General features: G+C 43.4%; 1 protein-coding gene and 1 pseudogene across 1 annotated transcript; one reads left to right on the top strand and one right to left on the bottom strand.

Annotated features, from left to right (window-relative positions):
• Window positions 1-3,641: 3,641 nt before the first annotated feature.
• Window positions 3,642-5,809, bottom strand: CALHM6 (calcium homeostasis modulator family member 6). Its single transcript, XM_072831462.1, has 2 exons — window positions 5,155-5,809; window positions 3,642-4,349 (listed from the first exon to the last, which is right to left on the bottom strand). Exons 1-2 carry the CDS (start codon window positions 5,689-5,691, stop codon window positions 3,921-3,923), a joined length of 966 nt encoding a protein of 321 aa, XP_072687563.1. The 5' UTR covers window positions 5,692-5,809; the 3' UTR covers window positions 3,642-3,920.
• Window positions 5,810-15,490: 9,681 nt separating this feature from the next.
• On the top strand, window positions 15,491-21,572 carry LOC140604892 (DNA repair nuclease/redox regulator APEX1 pseudogene; annotated as a pseudogene).

Below are 21,572 nucleotides of genomic sequence, written 5' to 3'. Positions count from 1 at the left end.
TAAATAAATAAATTCAAAGTGGATTACAGAAAAAAAAACCCACAATGAGAGGGGTGCCTAGGTGTTTCAGTCAGTAAAGAGTCTGACTCTTGATTTCGGCTCAGGTCAGGATCTCAGGGTCTTGAGATCAAGCCCTGTGTGCTCTAAACTCAGCACAGAGTCTGCTTGAGATTCTTTTCCCCTTTCTTTCCCTGCCCATCTGCTCCTCCCCCTGCCCCCGCTTGCTTTCTCTCTCGCAAATAAATAAATTTTGAAGAGATTTTAAAAAGCACGCACACAATGAGAAATACCATTACATACTCACCGGGGAGACAAACAGTCAACAACTGGAAATACCAAGTGTTGTCAGCGAGAAGCAGTGAGAAGTCTCATAGTAGTGTAAATTGGCACAACCCTTATGGCAAACATGTGATATTATCTAGCAAATTGGAATATGTATATGCCCTCATGCTTCCATCTGTTCCAGGAACACATTCTGAAGCAACACTTACACATGTATACCAGAATTCAAATACATGAAGATTCACTCCAGCGTTGCTTATAAGAGCCAGAAACTGAGAACAAACCGAATGTCCATCAGTAGTTAAATGGATAACTGGATTTGCTATATTCATGTAGTAGAATACTATCCACCAATCAAAATAAATAGGTTATTCTAGACATACTATGGATGAATCCATCAAATAAAAACAAAAAAGAGGATAAAGTAATTCTTAGAGAATTGATTAGAGAATGTTTTCATTCATAAAAAGTTCAACAATAGACAAAAATAACCATGAATAATTTAGGAATGCAAAAAAAGTGGCAAAACTATAAATAAAAGGAAGGAAATTATCACACACACACACACACCGCCCAATTTCAGGCAGAAAGAGTTGAAACTGTAAAGTGACACTTGGGTAGGGTCAGGGTTTTCTGGGCTGCTGGAGAGGTACTCTTCCTTTCCCCTCGGGGGTGGTTACATAGATGTTTACTGTGTAATTATTCTTTAAAATGCACACAAATACTTCATATACTCTTCTCTAGGCTGGATATCCCACAATTTTTAAATGACAAAAAATTGCCTAATCTTATAGAAATTTCCTTTGGAGGATTTTAATGTTTTGTTCCTTGTGGCAAAGGATCTTGACAGACCACATCCCTTTTTTTGATATAGTTCTCTTTCCTTAGATGAGAATGTAATATAATCAATTCCGCAGTCCTTATTTTGCAGTTCACAAGAGAGATTGCGTAAGGAGGCAATGAAGAGGAAGAGACAAAACAGAATCAACCAACAGCCTACTTTCAGGGCAGACCCAGTGTCTGACACACGGTAGGCGCTCAGTGGGAGTTTGCCATGGACAAAATAGACAATGGTGGCGGCTGCTGGGGCTGACTCAGGGAACATTTCTCCATCTTTTATCTTAGGAAGAGTTCTTTACAATAGGCCACCTGGTAGATATGTTTCTACATAACACCTGGTGTTATGAAACCTATGGTTGGGGTTTCAAGATGTTTTTTGGCCAGACACATTTGTGTAGGGGGCTAATTCTTTTTGCAGATGCTTCCTCGACTTGCTTCTTTAGTCAGTTTGTAGAGCATTGATATTTCTATCCATGGTTTTGAATGGAGCAAAAGAGACCATGCCTGATCTTACTATGCTCTGTAAATGGTCTCATCTTGCTGAACTCAACACTGTGTGGAATCATTTCTTAAAACAATATGGTTGTTTCGCAGCAAATATTATTAGCAGGTGCCATGTCTGAATCTCTTCTAAGGTTAAGCCTTTAGGGCAACATAAAGCCAGGGTTATTAAAAAAAAAAAAGCCAGGGTTATTATAAGAATCATTTGGTGAGCCAGCAAATAACTACAGCTGGACCTTGAACAACACAGATGTGATTTACACGGGTCCACTTCTACGTGGATTTTTCTGTATACAGTACAATACTGTACATATATTTTGTCTTAAGATTTTCTCAACATTTTCTTTTCTCTAGATTATTTTACTGTAAGAATACAGTAAATAATACATACAACATACAAAATACATGTTAATCAACTGTTTATGTTATTACTGCTTCCAATCAACAATAGGCTATTAGGAGTTAAGTTTGGGAGTGGGAGTCAAAAGTTATACATGGATTTTCGACTATGTGGGGTTCAGCCCCACTATGTGGGTAAGCCCCAAATGTTCAAGGGTCGACAGAGTGTAGAAATGCTTGTGAACCCATACTGTGGTCTGTATGGGGCCAGGCTCCTAGGAGTAGAGTGTCCTACCAAACAGTGGTGACCATGTTCCCACCCTGAAATAACTTCTGTGTCCAGATATCACTGTGTTTATTCAAAGTGGTCTCAGCTATCAACAGTTACCAAGTTCCTGAATGAGATGAAAAACATTAAGGGTCACTAAGGACATCTACATCTGTTCTGCTCATGAGGGCATGTGGACTAAAATGAGAAAAACCTGGCCCAGTAATAAAAACACCAAGTGGCCACTTTGAACCACGCAATCCAGAGAGGCTCAGTCCCCTAGATTTAGTTCTGCCTCCCAGTGACTGTATGACCTTGGCCTAGTAACGTAACCACTCTAACCTTCAATTCCTCACTTGTAAGTATGAGTGATGTATTTCACGGGTATCCCACAAACTTGTGAAAACAAAATGAAGAGAGACACATAAAATCTCCTGTTGAGTGTAGAGCCCTACACCCTTCTAAGGATTCTTTTTAATCTTTTCTAATTATACAGTTAACATTTATCATTCATTACCAAAAAAAAAAAAAAAATCCAAAGATCAAAAACACATGAGGTTTAAAGAAAAAAATCCTTTGCCTCATTATTAGTCTTGAGAATTGACCAAATTTGACAATTTGGTGCATATCTTTATATACTTTGTGAACGTGTATGTATATTTCTATGCATATTTTTTTTAACAAAAAAGGGACCATATCTTACAAATCAATAGAATACTATGCCGTAATTTCTTATGAGGGAAATTATTATAAATGGACACGGAACAATGATATTTTATGTGAAAAGTTGCAGAACCACATTTAGAGTATGATTAATATTTGTGTAGACACAGAGTACATGGCTCTGTTGAAGCTGTGTAATGAATGTACCTAAGCTCATAACATTGTTCTCTCTACTTCTGTGCATATTTGAAATTTCCCGTAATAAACGGCTTTAAAATTTTCCCTCTGATTCTACAAATGAAAACCAACAGTTTTGCTCGCAATTATCCTAGTTTTCCACATTTCATATTTTTTAAATTTTACTTTCCTTTTCATAATTTTTCATTTTTGCTTTTTTGTTTGCAGGAGGTATTTCAATGTTCCAAACAGTGTGTTATCTGCAAGAAAGTGAATTTGAAATTAACATTAGATAACCTAGAAGAAAGGTCAGGAGTTCATTCATTCTTTTAGATTTTGCTTACTGAGGTCTTTTGACAGCATTATTATTCAGTGAAAAGGACCCTAGACCAGGGATTAAAAAACTTCTGATCTAGTTCCAGTTTGTCACTTTGAGTGAATCATTTGACTTTGCTTCCTTTTTTAATATAATGAATATAATAAATAGGTAAAGTTATAATTTTTTATTTGATTAAAAATTGTTTTCACAATTTGAAAAATCGGGGAAAAAAGCAATCAGACAATACTAACGTTTTTTTTTTATAAATTTTTATTTTATTTTTATTTTTTTTAAGTTTTTTTTATTTATTTATGATAGTCACAGAGAGAGAAAGAGAGGCAGGGACATAGGCAGAGGGAGAAGCAGGCTCCATGCACCGGGAGCCCGATGTGGGATTCGATCCCGCGTCTCCAGGATCGCGCCCTGGGCCAAAGGCAGGCACCAAACCGCTGCGCCACCCAGGGATCCCCCAACGTTTTTTTTTAATGAAGCAATAACTCAAAAGCACTTTCTGTGTATTCATTAATAAGGTCATAACTCAGCAGCAGTGTTTATGTTTATACCAGGTGTATCTACAAAGCCAAGAACAGGAATCACTGCATCTCCTTCTTTAGATATGATACTATGAGTCTTCTCTTTTCTGTTGACATATTTGTGCAACATGCTGTAGTACTGCTCCTTCGGATTGAAAGTATATAGCGATGAAATTTGCTGCCAGTCTTTCATGCTGGGGGTATTGCATTCCTCTGGGTGTAAGCACTCAAAGAAACACTTAACATTCTCTTTTGCCAGTTCCATGGCATGCTCTGTGGCCTGAGCTTTAAGGATCTGCTGCTCCTGTTCCAAATAGATTTTCCAGAATTTCAGCTGCAGGAAACTAACTGGAGATAGGCAACGGGAGAGAGACGTAAAAATCAGAAGGAAGATGATGACAAGTGCTATCAGGATCCAGCCCAGCACCTTCGGAAAACACAACAAAACAGCAATTTAGTCACATTTTTTTGAGAAACAAGTTTTAAAATCTGGGCAGCCGGGGTGGCTCAGCGGTTGAGGGCCTGCCTTCAGCCCAGGGCGTGACCCAGGAGACCCGGGATCGAGTCCCACAGCGGGCTCCCTGCATGGAGCCTGCTTCTCCCTCTGCCTGTGTCTCTCATACATACATACATACATACATACATACATAAATAAATAAATAAATAAAATCTTAAAAAAAATCCTTCCATAAAGTCTGAACTGCTCACAGTTGATTATGACGAACAAGCAACAGTTTTAGAAGGGGTTGGTAACCTCGCAAGCCCCCCATGCAGCTGCTGGACGGGCCGCCTTCCAGGTCACGTCCAGGGTCCAGGGTCCAGGGCCCGGGGAGGAGGCTGCCCATCTGCCCGCCAGAATCCCAAACGCGGAATTTCGGCGAAGCCAAAGAAACCAGCGTTCGTTTTCAAGGCTCTCGGAGCCGCGAGTGCCCAGAAGGAGTGCGGGCTGGTGGCCTCAGGGCCAGGACGACCCATTTTGCTGCAGCAACTCTGCTCGCTTGCAGCGGGACACGCAGCGCGACCCGGACAGAACCACGGGGCTGGCTCTCGGGCTCCGAGCGGGGCCTGAAGCTCCGCGCGCGCCTTCCCTCCTTCTCCTTCCCTTTCCCGAGGCGTTCGCCGCTCTGGTTGGCCGCCCCCGCGCCCCGCGCCCCGCGCCCCGCGCGCCCGGGTCGGTGCAGGCTGCGCCCCCCCCACCCCGGCCCCGGCCCCGGCCCCCGCCCGCGCCTCACCTGCGACTGCGCCTTGAGCTCCCTGAGGAGGCCCTGCGCGTCGGGGCCCTGCGCGGGCAGGCAGGGCGCGAGCGGCAGCTGGGCCTCGCAGGCGGGGGCGCGGCCCCGGCACAGGCGCCGCGCCAGGGGCGCGCTCCCGGCGGCCGCGCACTCGTAGAAGGCGCCGCCGAGCAGCGCCACGGCCACCCAGGTGAGCGGCGCCACCGCGGCCGAGGCGCCCAGCTGCGCGCACACCACGGCGCCCCGCAGCCCCGCGCCGCAGCCCCGGGCGCGGGAGCGCGAGCTGCGCGCGCAGCAGCCGGTGAGCAGGCGCCAGGTGCGCGCGTTCAGCACGTAGCCCAGCAGGAAGAGGGCGAGCGCGGGCACCAGCAGGAAGACCAGGCCGTAGGGCAGGTTCCAGGCGGCGCTGCAGGGACACTGGAACAAGGCGGCGGAGAACAGGCGCTCCCCGCCCGCCGTCAGGAGGCTCACCAGGCCGTAGCCCAGCGCCCTGTGCTGCTTGAGCTGCAGGTCGAGCACCGTCTGCAGCTTCTCCATGGGGCGCCGGGCTCGGGCCTCGCCGCCGCTGCCGCTGCCGCTGCTGGTGCTGCTGGTGCTGCAGCTGCTGGTGCTGCTGCTGGTGCTGGTGGTGCTGCTGGTGCAGGTGGTGCTGCTGGTGCTGGTGGTGCTGCTGGTGGTGCTGCTGGTGCTGTTGGTGCTGCTGGTGCTGGTGGTGCTGCTGGTGGTGCTGCTGGTGGTGCTGCTGGTGCTGGTGGTGCTGACGGGCCTCGCTGTCGCTGCTGGTGCTGCTGCTGGTGCTGCTGCTGGGCCTCGATGCTGGTGCTGCTGCTGCTGCTGGTGCTGCTGCTGGGCCTCGATGCTGGTGCTGCTGCTGCTGCAGGGCTCCGGGTGGGCCAAGCTCTGGGGCTTTCCAGGCTGCTCAAGGGCAGCTTCCGGACAGGGGAAGAGGGCTTCACCGGCCTCCGAGAGCTTTCACTTTCTTCTTGCAAGTGGACCCACTCTGGCTGACACACCGACTTTTCTCGCAACGGTTCGGAGACTGGACTGAGGACGGACCCCCTCCGGTTGTCACCTTTGTTTCCACCCAACCGACAAGCCACCTGGGGGGACCCTGTTTACTCTTCCCGAATCAGTGCGGCTGCCCGATGATAAGAGTAGTAAATTTTAGCTAGGTGTGAGCAGACAACGCCAGGATCTCCCCTATTGCAGCCACCCCCCTTCCTAGGCCAACTCCCACTCAGGCCAGACGATTACCCAAAACCTAGTCACTTACAGGAAACACTCAAGGGACAAATTCTGGTTTCTCTTTCACAAGCTGATTCACAACAAAGCCCAGCTCAAGTCCCAGGACCTCCGTGATCTTCTGTCCCCTTCCTGTCCCCCTTCTGGACAGATCACCAGCCTAATTCACACTGACCGTTCTCGCCTCTGATCACCCACAGAACATTAGACTGAGTGTACTGGGTTGGCTCTTTGATTAGGTATGCCCCAACACTGCCAGGCCCTGGACGACTGTCCAGTTCTTAGTGACCACCACGCTGATCAGAGGTGAGTGGAGAGGCAGGGGAGACATGGTTATTCAGGAAACACTAATTGATCCCCCAAAAGTTCAAGCTGCAGCTACATCTAACCACCATGTTTCCTCCACCTTCACTTTCCTCAAAGCAGCTTTGCTCTGACTCAAAATGTAACCACTACTGAGAAACTGAGCCTTACCGTGTGTGTGGCTCCAGAGTGAGGTGAGGCGTACTCGAAAAAACATAGGCTTTGGAGCAGGGGGGGCACTGTGTGTGTGTGTGTAATAACTTCACCCCTCTGAGACTCTTATGTTTTTTTTTTTTTTAAGATTTTGTTTATTCATTCATAGGAGACACACAGAGAGAGGCAGAGACACAGGCAGAGGGAGAAGCAGGATCACGCCCTGAGCCAAAGGCAGACACTCAACCGCTGAGCCACCCAGGCGTCCCACTGTATCTTTATTTGTAAAAGTGGGATGATAGTCCTCACCTTTCAAGATCAGTTGAGACAAGCACATTGAGCAGCATATGTACAACGCCTTTATTGATAGGATGTATCCCATTAAACCAGTGTTTAATGTGACGGATTACCTCTTACATTGCAATGTTGGGAATAGACAACACATAATTGCGTATGATTTAAGAATCCATATCAATGCTCGGTTGTAGAGCAAGGATTATATTCAGTGACTCAGTGATCTTCTACCCCCTTAAGAGAATTGGTGGGCCCTTCGTAGTCCACCGTGCTACAAGGAGGGTGTCTGGTTATGGTTTTGGGTGGGCAGGTCACAGGGAACTGGTTACTGTCAGTACCCATCCACTGGGTTTGCCGTATTTACTTGGGAAGACTAAGTGGGCTACACAACCGTGTGAATTGTTAGAGAAGGGGGAAGAAAGGTCTTAGTCTTTTCTTAGCCTAACTTGCCTTCGTAGCTACCTCCCACTACCAGTGCCTGCCACAAAACCATGATTCTGTAGCATTTAAGTGAAAAGCTATGCTGTATGTGTGAGTCCAAATTGTCAGGCAGGATGGTTGGTGCCCTCTTCTCTGAGATTAAACCGCGTATTGCAAAGTTTCCTGTGAACTTGCAGCCAAGTTCTGTATTTGAGGCGCATCATTTCTGCTATGATGATCATCTCTTTATTCCTACATTTCAAAACAATTTTTTTTCCTCCCTTGTCCCTCAGGTGACTCTGCCCCTCTTACTGCTAGCCTCTTCTTCCCTCCCACCACACATCTCCTAAAGATGTTGCCTCCCCACTCCCCACTTTCTATATACCATCGTGAACAAATCCCATTGTATCCATAACCTTTATGCAGATGGCTTTGGCCAAATCTCCCTTAACTGTCACCTAACTAAAATGTGCCCTCTGTCCTTTTGAATAAGGTTTATTTTGTTCTCCCACATTTCTCAAAACGAGAGGGAGCGTTGGCTGGCATTCTCCCGTTACAATGTCCAAACCCAGGCTTTTCCATTCTTCTAATAGTTTATTCTCCATTGAGGCTCAAGCTACTCAGCACAACCTCCTCCCCCAACCTCCCTCCTGCCATCTGTGTTCATTCCCTTCATTTATGAATACTTTTGTATCTGGTGATAGCTTTCTTCTTCTTCCTAGATCCTGCTCTTCCATCAAGGATTTGATGTCTTTTTTTTTTTAAGATTTTATTTATTTATTCATGAGAGACACAGGGAGAGAGGCAGAGACACACGCAGAGGGAGAAGCAGGTGCCCTGCTGGGACCCCGGTGTGGGACTCGATCCCAGGACTCTGGGATCACGACCTGAGCCAAAGGCAGATGCTCAATCACTGAGCCAGCCACCCAGACGCCCCAAGGATTTGGTTTCAAACATTTTTAGTTACAGAAATTTCCATCTTGTCAGTCTCCTATCCCAGCTAGAGTAATTAATTTGTTAACAGTGTATTAATCAGTTCATTTGTTCATTCAGTCATTCATTTAAATGTTTAATAAACCCCCAGAATATGATAAGAACCTACAAAAGTGCCTGGTATTATTGAGTACAATAAGAAACAAGACAAACAAATACCTTCCTTTCATTGAGCTTACATTACTGTGGAGATAAATAACGAGGAGGAAACTCCTCAAGGTTATGCAAATAATTAAATGGAATTGTGTGGTAGAGAGTGTCCTGAGAAAGCCTTTGTAAGGAGAGGGTATTTAAGGATGGATGTGAATGACCTAGGCTCTGGGATGCAAGGGAGCTCGATAGTCTATGGTTGGAAAGAAAGCTAGCTTGCTGGAATATTAAAGGTGAGCAGGTAGCTGGCACATTATGAGGGCAGAGCTGCAGGTGGAAGGTCAGGTTTAGGGGCTTTATAGACACCAGAGCATGCGATTTGCAGTCCTGCCCCTGAAACTCCTTTCAGACTGAGCTGCATCCTGACTTATTATGCATCTGCTCACGTCTCCAAACACTACCTCCTGCGGTTGCCACCACTGTGCTCCCCCGGTCATGTATCTCCCAGATACTAATTATCACCCTGTGCTTATTACAGGTTCCTGTAATTGTGAGAGTCTGAGTTCTGCCTGCCAATCTGAATTTTCTCCCAGTCCCAGCAGATGAGTCCAGTACCCTGACCTCTACCCCTGCCATCACTGAAGCAGTGGATGGTTCTAGTTCTGAGTCTATTGAAGATTGCTCAGTCCTCTATACCTGGCTTTGTTTGGAGAAGACATTGCTGAGAAGTTCAGTTCTCTGTAGCAATAGAGTAATATACTAATGGTGTGGACAGGATTCAAGAATTTTCTCTTGAGAGTAGACCAAGTAATATTTGAAAGACTTTTACACTTTTGAAAATCTATAATTTAACACCAATTTACTTTAGCTTTTATAAAATGAGTGAAAGATTCTCATGGTAAGCACATTGGAAAACCAATAGTTATGGATTTTGTTTTAACGGTAGTACTTTGTTTCTTGGCACTATCATCATCATTGTCAGGAATGGGGTTCAGAAGCCACAAAACAAATCTTAGAAAAGAAACTCTTGAAAGAATTCCACACTGTGAATCTAAGAGGTCTTTGTAGTTGTTTTCAAGTGAGCTAGTTTTCAAACATTTTTGAGAACTCAGACTAATGGTATGACCCTGCTTGGAATGTGACTTCTAGATTCTAAAAAAGTGTTGATCCTGGTCTCAAGACCCACCCATGAGAATCAAATCAAAATTCATGGATATTTTAAATATCCACCATGTGCAAGGCACAACTTTAGGTGCCAAATATAACAAGTAAATTTAGATCTGACATTCTTAATCTTAAAGAATACTTTTCTGTGCATTATAATTTATGGACATATTATGTTATGTATTTGAAAATCTGAACCTGTTATTAAGATTTTTGAATGTTTATAAAAGTTCTTTCAATGGAAGTATAGAGCAGAAGGAGGGAAAGATCAGACACTTTCCCAGACACAGGAATGTCATTTGTTAAAATGGCAATCCCATTACATTTCAAGTGACCTTTTTACAGATTATTTTCCCCTTTTCTTAGCATGAATTTTCCAAACCTATCACAAAATTTTAAATATTCACTGATTCACACACTAATTTTTTTAAACAAAAGATGATTATTTTAACCCTGAGAGCCTAGATATGGCCAGTCTTTGCTATTATTACTGTTGTCATCATCATCGTCATCATCTGATACCATAAGTCTATAAAAGGTTCTAGTTTTCCTTCCATGGTTCCTTTTTTTTTCTTTTTTAGAGAAAGAGAGAGTATAAGCAGAGGGTATAGGGGGTAGAGAGAGAAAATCTTTTTTTTTTTTTTAAAGATTTTATTTATTTACTCATGACACACACACACACACACACACACACACAGAGGTAGAGGGAGAAGCAGGCTCCATGCAGGGAGTCCGACGCGGGACTCGATCCCGGGTCTCCAGGATCACACCCTGGGCCGAAGGCGGCACTAAACCGCTGAGCCACCAGGGCTGCCCCGAGATAGAGAAAATCTTAAGCAGACTCTGTGCTGAATGTGGAGCCCAACATGGGACTCAATTCCATGACCCTGTGATCATGACCCCAAGCTAAAATCAAGAGTCAGATACTCAACAGACTGAGCCACCCAGGTGTCCATCCTTCTATGGCTCTTAAAAGTCAGGTCTAGCCTCCTTTCCAACCAGGACCCAGCAGAATGGCTCCCACAAAGAAAGGTGGTGAGGAGAAGAAGAAGGGACATTCCGCCATCAATGAGGTAGTGACTAGAGAATACACCATCAACATTCACAAGTGCACCCATGGCATGGATTTCAAGAAGCGTGCCCCTCAGGCACTCAAAGAGATCTGGAAATTTGCTGTGAAGGAGATGGGAACTCCAGATGTGTGCATTGACACCAGGCTCAACCACACTCTCTGGGCCAAAGGAATAAGGAATGTTCCATACCGTATCCACGTGCAGTTGTCCAGAAAACATAATGTGGATGAATATTCACCAAACAAGCCCTATATGTTGGTTACCCATGTACCTGTCACCACCTTCAAAAATCTACAGGCAGTTAATGTGGATGAGAACTAATTGCTGATTGTCAAATAAAGGTCTAAAACTGCCAAAAAAAAGTCTATTAGGAATTTTGGTAAATTACATAATGTTTTTCCATTGACTCAAATTATTTCACAGGTGATTTTAATGTGTGCTAGAGCTTCATTGTCAATGGCCACTTACTTATACTTTGCTTCATCACAAGCCCAGTTCCTCTGCTGTTAAATTCAGTTTACTAGTTTGTGAACTATGATCAAAGATTTGGATTTCCAAGGATAATAATAATAATAATAAATAGCAAAGAAGATTAAAGGAATAAAGGAAAAATCTCCCTAAAACAATTTATCACATAAGGAGTGCCTGACTGGCTCAGTTGGTAGAGCATGCAACTCTTGATCTTGAGGGGTATGAGTTCAAGCCCCACAGTGGGTGTAGAGATTATTTAAAATACATAAATGAAATAACACTTAAAAGGAATATATCACATGAAAGATCTGCATATTTAAAACATTCACATCTATGCAATAGAATGCAAAGTAGGTGCCTATGATTGAGGTAGATCTGTATGTGCTGATATGAGTGAAAAGACAGAGTTGACATGTTAATTGGAAAAGATAAAAACGTTGCATGTCGTACATTTGTGTAAAAAAAAGAAAAGAAAAAGAAAATATATGCATGTCCCTTGCTGATGTGTATGATATTCTGCAGGATTAAAAAAATACTGTCAAATGTTTACCTCTGAGAAGTAAGGCTGAAGGTTGTGAATGAAGGCAGGGTGAGAGACTTGCTTATCTTTCTTTAGTGTTTGTCTTTTTTTTTTTTTTAACCTGCATGTGTTCCTTCTACAATTAAGAAATGCTAACATGAAATGTTTTGATCTAATGGAGAATCTCTGAAGAACAAGTCCAGGAAGAGGTAATTTCACAGGCTCTTGTTTGTCCTTCCTTCTGTGCACACAGAGCTTATACTAAGGGTTGATCCTTGAACCTGGAATGCCAATAATTCACCTCTTCTTGCCAAAAGTAGTAAGTCCAAGGAAGAAACCGACTGTGTTTGAAGGATATAGAAGATAAAGGATTGGAGTGTTTGAGAACTGGAAGATGGCAAAAAAGCAGTAGGAGGAGAAGAAGAAAAGACCAGATGGAAAGGTGGGATTGGGTGGCATTTATCCAAGCCTGAGGGAAATGAGATGTAAGAAGCCTCTGCTTGCTTCAGAGAGGGCTTCAACTGTGCTCTGTAGGGTCTTCTAGGTACCCATAATGGCATAGGAACAAAGCAGAGACGAAAGGCAGGTGGAGAAGAATGGAGGTGGTTGAATGGTTAGGTAGTAGAGCTTCTGAAGAAGGACAGCAGGACCTTCAGCTTCCAGCTGTTTAGAAATCACCATCACTTCTTTTAAATGTTGATCCAGACTAGTTTTTCCCCAGTTTACAGAAGTTACCTGTTTTGGTCTAGCTTCATTAAAAGCCCTCTATGTATGGGAGAAAATCCAGAAAACCAATAGCATTTGGGTGAGTTAAGATATTGTTTAATGTAGGCTGGGAGCTGCTCCTGACTGAGCCACAGAGTGTTAGGGAAGGGGAGGTGACTCCTAGTAGACAGAATTCTGATTTATCCCAGGATCCCTTTCCTGAGGGGCTATTGTCAAATTATACAAGAACAGTAAGAAAAGAAAGGAAATACCTTTAAAGTGTTATTGGTCTTTTCTTATAGGAGGAGGAGGGAGTGGGGGGCAGATATTAGAAAGCACTTTGGGAATTCATTAGTGAATTGAAATGGCTTTTCACCTATATACACTGACAAGTAATCTTCAGGGCAACTAGAAAACCAGGCCAGGGGGACACCACTGTCTTCTAGATAGAGTCTTGGCCTTCCTAAGAGCCCCATATTCTCCTTGCTCCAGCTCTGGGGGCTCCACACCCTGCTCCTTTAGGAAGTAACTCTCCCCTCTTTAGGGATTGCTTTTCAATGATGAACCTATAGATCATCATCTCTGTGTCTACATTCTTATCCTAGGCAAACATTTGCGTCTTGGGAAGGTCTGGATAATTCCATGACTTCCTGTCTCGGGTCATTTTCTATTCCTTCTTCTCATTCATTACAGACAGTGCTGTGGTCAGAATATGTCCCCTCCAAATTCATATGTTGAAACTCTAACCCCCCCAAAGTGAAGATAGTATTAGTAAGTGGGGACATTCTGAGGTGCCTATGTCTTGAGGGTAGAGTCCTCCTAAGTGGGATTAGTGCTCTTATAAAAGAGGCACCAGTGAGATCCTTAGCTCCTGGGGGTGGGGGTCTCCCGGTAGCTCTTAAATGCTTCAGCACAGTCTCTTGGTCCACCTTACTACAAGGGAACAAGGACATGTAATCTTTCCATTTGCCAGAAAGAAAGAAAAGAATGGTCATTAGTTCTACTATAGGCCACTCTTTTGTTTCACTTTCGTTCCCACTGCAGAACACACCAAACTTCTTCCCAAAAGAAACAAACATGAAGTCCAAACCTGGAGCTCACAGTCTAGAGTCTGGGTAGTGTAAGGTTCATGTGCTACTCATACAATGTTGGAAGGCTACAAGTCCAGCTGGGTTTATGGTTCCTTTGACTATAAATCTCTCCCAAAATTATTTAATAAGCTGCTTGTCTCTGATTTCAGTAAACTATATTTGCTAAAACTGTTATGGTTCTTTTTAAAACATGGTTCCCAGATCTACTACATGCTTTTGCTTTCTTGCCCCATTCTCTCTCTCTCCCCACTAATTTGTTTCTATCTGTCTTTCTCTCTTGCCAGTACAGCGGGTACCCTGAGTAAACATGAGATTATAGTTTTCTGTGGGAAAACTTCACCTTTATTTTGAGCTTTCTGTGGCTCTTTACCAATTGAATTCCTTACTTTTATCTTTGCCCTAAAGTTCCTGAACTTACTGAGAGGTATTATCAATAGGTGTAGAAGCCATACTTTTAATTTGGCCTTTCTATGGATTTATTTTATTTTATTTTATTTTTTAAGATTTTATTTATTCATTCATCAGAGAGAGAGCGAGAGAGAGAGGCAGAGACACAGGCAGAGGGAGAAACAGGCTCCATGCCTGGAGCCCGACGTGGGACTCGATTCCGGGTCCCCAGGATCACACCCTGGGTTGAAGGTGGTGCTAAACCGCTGAGCCACCAGGGCTGCCCCTGATTTATTTTAATGGACTTTTTCAAGGCTACCCCAAATTCTCTCTTAGAGTTTGGAGTCTAAAACCTGTCAGGTTTTCCAATTTTGCAAGTCCTTACTTTTCTTAAATATCTCTATTCCTTTTCATTTCTGCTTACAAATCAACCAATTCCTTTTTGAGCTTATAAAGCCTTGCCAAAACATAGTCAGCAGCAACCAATATGCGCTAGAAACATTGTTTTCTAATTTTTTCCCCTCAGGCCACATTTTCTTTAGCCACATAATCTTTCCAAATTAATGCAGGAGTTAGTTTTATTAGTAGCCAGGTAAGAATTGCGGTCTTTCTAGCCCTCCATTATCAGTTTCCATGCTGCTCACCAGTAGACTGCTAAGCTAATGTCACATATTTTAGGAAAGGAAGTGAAACTTCTTTAAGAAAACTAATAATAAAGCACAGAAAAAGTTATTTCCTTTTGGTTGTTGTCTACAGCTAAAGTAAAAAGAAAAATCCCTCCCTTAATTCATCCCCTTATATGTGGGTATGGGAAGATAGTGGAGAAATGGGGGCAGATTGTGGGAAAGATGATAGATTATTTTTTATCATAGAACCGTCCTGCAGCAGACACCAATATTTGGTCCAAACTAGTCACAAGACTCCATCAAATTGCAAGGGAAATGGTGAAAGAGAACTGGATAAGCGCAAGCATGTGAAGTCTACCGTGTGTTGTAGGATCAGTTTTTCTAAATTCCCCTATTCACCCCTTAATCTTTTTAGCCTTCTGTTTGTTTCCTTATTACATATGACAGTTTTATAATCTTTTATTTGCTACTTACTGTTTTTTCATCTATGCAACTAGATTATGTGTTTCATGAAGGCAAGGATCATGCTTGATTTAATTCCTTTTTGGTTACACAGTTCTTAGCATAGTGCCCAGGATGTTATAGGTGTTCAATAAATATTCATGGATATAATGAGTGAATCAATGAATGAGTCAATGAATGAATGAGAATCTGACTTGGATATTCTCTTCTCTTACTGCAGAGCTAGCACCATGTCTACTTTGTTCAGCTCAGAATTTGAACCCTTTTACAGATGCCTGCCTGAGCATCTTGAATTGTGACAAACAGTAGGTAAATCTACCCAGGGAGGAGGAGGACAACACCATGGAGAAGATAGGGCCATGGGACAGGTTCCAGGTTACAGTTGAAGGGCCCTCTGGACAGCTACTCCCACTCAGTTTTGTCAGAGTCACCAAGCCACAGTGGGGGGATGACAGAGCTGCAGGTGCTGGCGGAGTAGGGATTCTCCCATAACTTCCTCCTTCCTGCCCAGCTCAGCTTGTTTACTCAGCAGAGTTGTCTGGTATACAGAACTCATCTTCCCCACTACCAGCCCCATTTCTCCACCATCTTCCTCTGCCATACATCACTGAATTTCTCAAGGGAGGGATTTTTCTTTTTACTTTAGCTGTAGACAGCAACCAATTTTTTTTTCTATATTTTATTGTTAGATTCCTTAAAGACGTTTCACTTCCTTTCTTGGAAGCAGTGAGCCAAGCAGGAATAGGTTTTGTTGACACCTGGTCTCAAGCTTGGGTATTATGACTCTACTTTGGCACTCTACCTCCAGGAGTGCCAGGCACCTAACTTAACTTCTCAAGGTAACTTAAGTTTGACTATTAATGACACTTTTGCGGCTCTCCTCCTAACTTGGTGACTGTTCATCTAAATGTCCTTCCCAGGTTCCTCCTCAGAACCATTGATATTGGTACTCGCTAAAACTCAATTCTTTCCACATACACTACTTGCATAATCTTCTCTTGGGGCCACCACTGGCTAGATGTGTGACCTTGGGCAAGCTTTTGACCTCTCTGTGCCTCAGTTTTTTCATCTGTAAAATGAAAATAACAGTATTATGTGCCTCCTTGGGTTGTTGTGAAGATTGAATGAGTTGATACATATGACATTCTTTTTTTTATTTTATTAAGTTTTTATTTTAATCCCAGTAAACATACAGTGTTCTATTAGTTACAGGCATACAATATAGTGACTCAACAATTCTATACATTGCTCAGTGCTTGGCAGTATACTCTTAATCCCTGTCACCTATTTTCCCCATCCCCCGACCCACTTCCCCTCTGGTAACCCTCAGCTGGTTCTCTCTTAACTGAGTCTCTTTCTTGGTTTCTGTCTCACTTGCTCTTTTTTCCTTTGTTCATATGTTTTCTTTCTTAAATTTCATGCATGAGTGAAATCATATGGTATTTGTCTTTCGCTGACTTATGTTGCTTAGCATTATACTCTCTAACTCCAGTCACGTTGTTGCAAATGGCAAGATTTCATTCTTTTTTATGGCTGAATAATACTCCATTGTGTGTATATATCACCTCTTCTTTATCCATCCATCCATCAGGGGACACTTGGGCTGCTTCCATAGTTTAGCTATTGTAAATAATTCTTCCATAAGCATAGGGGTGCATGTATCCTTTGGAATTAGTGTTTTCATATTCTTTGAGTAAATACTTAGTTGTTCTATTACTGGATCATAGGGTAGTTCTATTTTAACTTTTTGAGGAACCTCCATACTGTTTTTTACAGTGGCTGCACCAATTTGCATTCCTGCCAACAGTGCACGAGGGTTCCTTTTTCTTCACATCCTCACCCACACTTGCATTTCTTTTTTTTTTAATTTTTAAAAAGATTTTATTTATTTATTCATGAGACACACACACACACACAGAGAAAGAGAGAGAGAGAGAGAGAGAGAGAGAAAGAGAGAGGCAGAGATACAGGCAGAGGGAGAAGCAGGCCCCATGCAGGGAGCCCGATGTGGGACTCGATCTTGGGTCTCCAGAATCACACCCTGGGCCGAAGGCGGCACTAAACCACTGAGCCCCCTGGGCTGCCCCACTTGCATTTCTTGAGATAGCTGTAACATTCTTGGAATAGTGCCTGGCACATGGTAAGTGCTCAGAAAGTGCTGTCAATGACTGTTCTCTTTTCCCGTGTCTTTGACAACCAACCATATATTACCACTTCTACATCTCTACCTCCAGCCCCTCCCCTCCTAAGTTCTCCAGAGGCTTTTCTAGTTGCCTAGCAGACATTTTTGCTCATATGTCCAGCAGTCATCTCAAACCCCAAAAAGAGCTTATTTCCTCCCTAAAACTTATTTCTCCTCCAGCTTTTTGATGACCCTTAAGGATGTCAGTCTTTTAAGCTAGAAAACTTAGGGTCCCCTGTGTGTGCCACTCCATTTCCTGCGCAGCTCGATGCTGCCTCAGGGCTGTCCCTCATATCAGACCTCTTCTCCACCCTCGCTGAAAATAGACCGGGTCATTATTACCTCACTCTCCTCTGGTGGATGCCACACAGTCCTGTCAGAGTTAGCTTCCTGGAAGAAATCTGAATAGGCTGGAGAAACCGTTCTGCCCATGTGAATAGGATACAAAGTACAAAAGCCCATGGCAAGCCCATTGTTCATGTTAGGCAAGAATTGGCTTAAAAAAGTCAAAGAACAAATATCCGACAGCATCACACAAAAGAAATTGCAAAACACTCAGATGGGAGAATGCTACTCAGCCGCTGAAGTACATAAATGGCTGCTACAGCACCAACCAACCAGGATGAGTCTTACAAACATGTGGAGCAAACACAAAGAAGATTTTAAATATGATTCCAACTATAAAAACTTCACAAGCAGTTAAAATGAAATTTTGTTTTCTGCGGAAGTAAATGAAAGCAGTGAAACAGTAAAGAAAAACAAAGTAGTGGTGAAGAATCACAAAGACAGTGGTTATTACCTTTGGGGTTTGAATGGGGTTACGATTGGGATTGGGAGAAGAGGTAGGTGTTCGCAATGTTATATTTCTATTCCAGGATGAGGGGTACAGAAGTGTTTGCTTTAGAACGATGCTTTATACAGTATATTTGTTTTAGTAGTTTTCTGACCATGGGTTATATTTTTCAATTTGTAAGGCAGGAAAAGAAAGAAATCCAATCACGTTATTTTCCAGTTGAAAACGCCCATCGTCAAGAGGACAAATTTCGTATTCCCCGTGTTGACCCGAAAGCTCTTCCCAGTCCTGCTTCAGTCACCTCTGTCCACTCCATCCCACATACCTCAGTTTCCTAAAGGACTGACCCCGTACATTACCCATTCTTATGTATCAGTGTCCTTCACTTCAGTTGTGTCTTTTCATTTGCTTGTATTGCTGCTTTGTTTTTTTTTTTTTTTAAGATTTTATTTATTTATTTGACAAAAGCAGGGGGAGCGGAAGAGGGAGAGGGAGAAGCAGACTCCCTGCTGAGCAGGGAGCCGATGCAGGCAGGCCTCTATCCCAGGATCCCGGGATCATGACCTGAGCCGAAGGCAGATGCTTCACCAAATGAGCCACACAGGTGCCCCTCATGTTGCTGCTTCGAATGACATTTCCCTGTTCTTCACCTGGAAAACTACTCTCCTCCTTTAATAGTCCAATGTCCTCTCTTCATTGATGCTATCCTCAAAACCCCAACCAGAGTCAGTGGTCCTGTTTCCCTCCTCCCACACTATTGAAGAAGAGAGTAACTCAGCAGTAGTTTTTAAGGTGCCTCTTGCAACATTCCTTTCCAGAATTCCATCTCTCCTACTAAGGGGGGGGGGTGGAGATTAGAAAGAGTGTCACACTCCTACTGTCATCACAGTGTCACTCAATAAAGTCAGTCAGTCCCCGCCCACAGCTCTTCTCACTCCTGAAGTAGCCCTCACCACATTGTGTATTAGCTTTCTCTCTTTACACAGTTGTCTCAATTGATGCCATACAACTTTTGTGAGAATTAAAGTGAGATAGTGTAAAGAACCCCGCACGGTTTCAGTTACATTTTCTAAGATTTTTTAGCAGTCATTACTCAGAAATGTGCTAGAGGGCGCTAATTCACTGCCGTAATAGGTTATTGTGCTCTGTGGGGTGTTAACACTTGACTCCGATCATCTAGCAGAGAATCAAAGAAAGGTTAGTAAACAAAATATCAGCCATCTGTATTCAGTGAAATAAATGAATATAGTTCAAGAATTTAACTCTGCAACTTACTTGAAATTATTTGGGGGGAGAACAATCCAACAGTTGGATTGATGGCATCATAAACTTGTTTGCATCCCTGTTTCTTTATTTCCCAACCTAGGACAGGGTGCAGCTTGCAGTGGAAATGTTCAAGCAGGCAACGTTGATTTTGGTGACGCCTTCATGTGCACTAAAGTGAAGAAATGCCAAACATGGTGCTTCTTCCACTGTGAAATGAGAGGATTGGGCTAGATCATCTTCAGAGTCCCTTTCAACTCTATCATTCTGTAAAACACAATTCTAGTTCTAGAAGGAAATAGGCATGATCTCCAAAAATATATACATTCAAGCAAAGAGTGACAAAATTGAATCAAAAGGGAAAAACAAAGAATTGCTTAAATCTTCCAAAACAGGAAGACAAAACAAAATAAAAGAACTGTTCCATTTGTTCCTTCCATAGAATGCTGGGATTTAAAAAGCAGTGTGAGTGACAAGTGACTGGCTATCTGAAAGATGGCACTGATTCTGAAATATTTTCTAGCCTCTCTTACACTGAATGTTCTCCACACCCATTAACGATTATTTCAGACAAACCTTTGTCTTCTTTAGGAGGGTGATAAAGTAGGCTTACTTTATATGAAGTATTAGCCAGCCAATTTAGAGCATTATAGTTTTACAATGACTTCATTCATTTCAACCACCTGAAAAACCACAAGCTGTTATGAATAAGAGCAAAGTTCAGGTAGTAACTCTTAGTTAAGAGATGAATATGAAGAAATCAGTAAATAATTTGCTGTTATGTTTATGAGGCATTTCTACTTCATAAGAATCAAAGTGACTCACAGTTTGGATATAAGATGAGACCAGAAACAGAACGCTGAAGTCTGATTTTGCACTGATGGTATATATCATATGCTCTCTGCAAGCTGCGAGATCTTAAATTATGACAAATAGTTGTAATTCCTAAAACACGGGGGATGTCTTTTTAGAAGAGGAGGCAGGCTGGGACCCAAGGGGGGTAACACAGTAAAAATACTGCTTCAGTGGGCAACGTGGTACAGGTTCAGAAGGGCATTCGTCATAGTGACGCCAAAGCCCAGGTAAAAGGGAGCAGTGGTGAAAGATGAGAAAGAGCCCAGGATTGAGCCAGAAGCCCAGAAGAGTCAGGCGGGAGCAAAGAAAAATGAAAAAGAATCAGCAGGAGAGAGGCCAGTCCTGTATGAGGAACCCCTCACCCCCAGATCAGAAAACCTCCCCCAGTGGTAAATCAGCCTCACTCAAGATCTGCTCCTGGAATGCGGATGGGCTTTGAGCCTGGATTAAGAGGAAGAGTTTAGCTGAAGTGTAGGAAGAAGCCCCAGAGAGAAGAGACCAAATGTTCAGAGAACAAACTATCAGCTGAACCTCAGGAGCTGCCTGAACTATCCCATCAGTACCGGTCAGTACGTTCAGACAAGGAAGGGTACAGGGGCGTGGGCCTGCTGTCCCACCCGTGCCCACTCAAAGTGTCCTATGGCACTGGGGACAAGGGACATGATCTGGAAGGCCGAGTGACTGAATTTGTTCTGGAAACAGCCTATGTACCTAACACGGGTGGAAGTCTGGGGTGCCTGGTGGCTGGCAGTGCTGGGATGGAGCCTTTTGCAAGTTCCTGAAGGGCTTGGCTTCCCATACATCCCTTGGGCTATGTGGGGACCTCAGTGTGGCCCATGAAGAAATCCACCTTCTCTACCCCAAGGGAAACAAACAGCATGCTGGCTTCACTCGACAAGAACGTCAAGGCTTTGGGGAGTTGCTAAGGCTGTGCCACTGGCTGACAGTTTGGGGCACCTCTACCCCAAACCTGGGCTATGCTTATACCTTTTGGACCTACGTGAGGAATGTTCCATCCATAATCGTTGGTTGGCACCTTGATTACTTTTTGTTGTCTCACTCTCTCTTACCTTGTGTTGTGTGACAGCAAAAGCTGTTGCAGGGCCCTGGGCAGTGACCACTGTCCCACACCCTAAACCTAGCACTGTGACCCCTCCCCTAAATTACTGTAAGCCTGGGAAATAAGTCCCCCAAGCTAGCTTTAAAACTTAACCCCCCAAATGTCTTTAAAAACTGCTCTCTGGAGAAATCTGCATTGCACTTTCCCATCTAAAAATGTGAATTCTTTAATCAGGCTTCTAGTGACACTTAGGTTTCTTTTGAACCCCCAA

The sequence above is a fragment of the Canis lupus genome, chromosome 1, assembly GCF_048164855.1.
Source record: "Canis lupus baileyi chromosome 1, mCanLup2.hap1, whole genome shotgun sequence".
In the NCBI taxonomy this organism is placed as follows: domain Eukaryota; kingdom Metazoa; phylum Chordata; class Mammalia; order Carnivora; family Canidae; genus Canis; species Canis lupus.
Note: the sequence above shows the minus strand (reverse complement) of the source record. Positions and strands in the feature narration are given on the sequence as shown.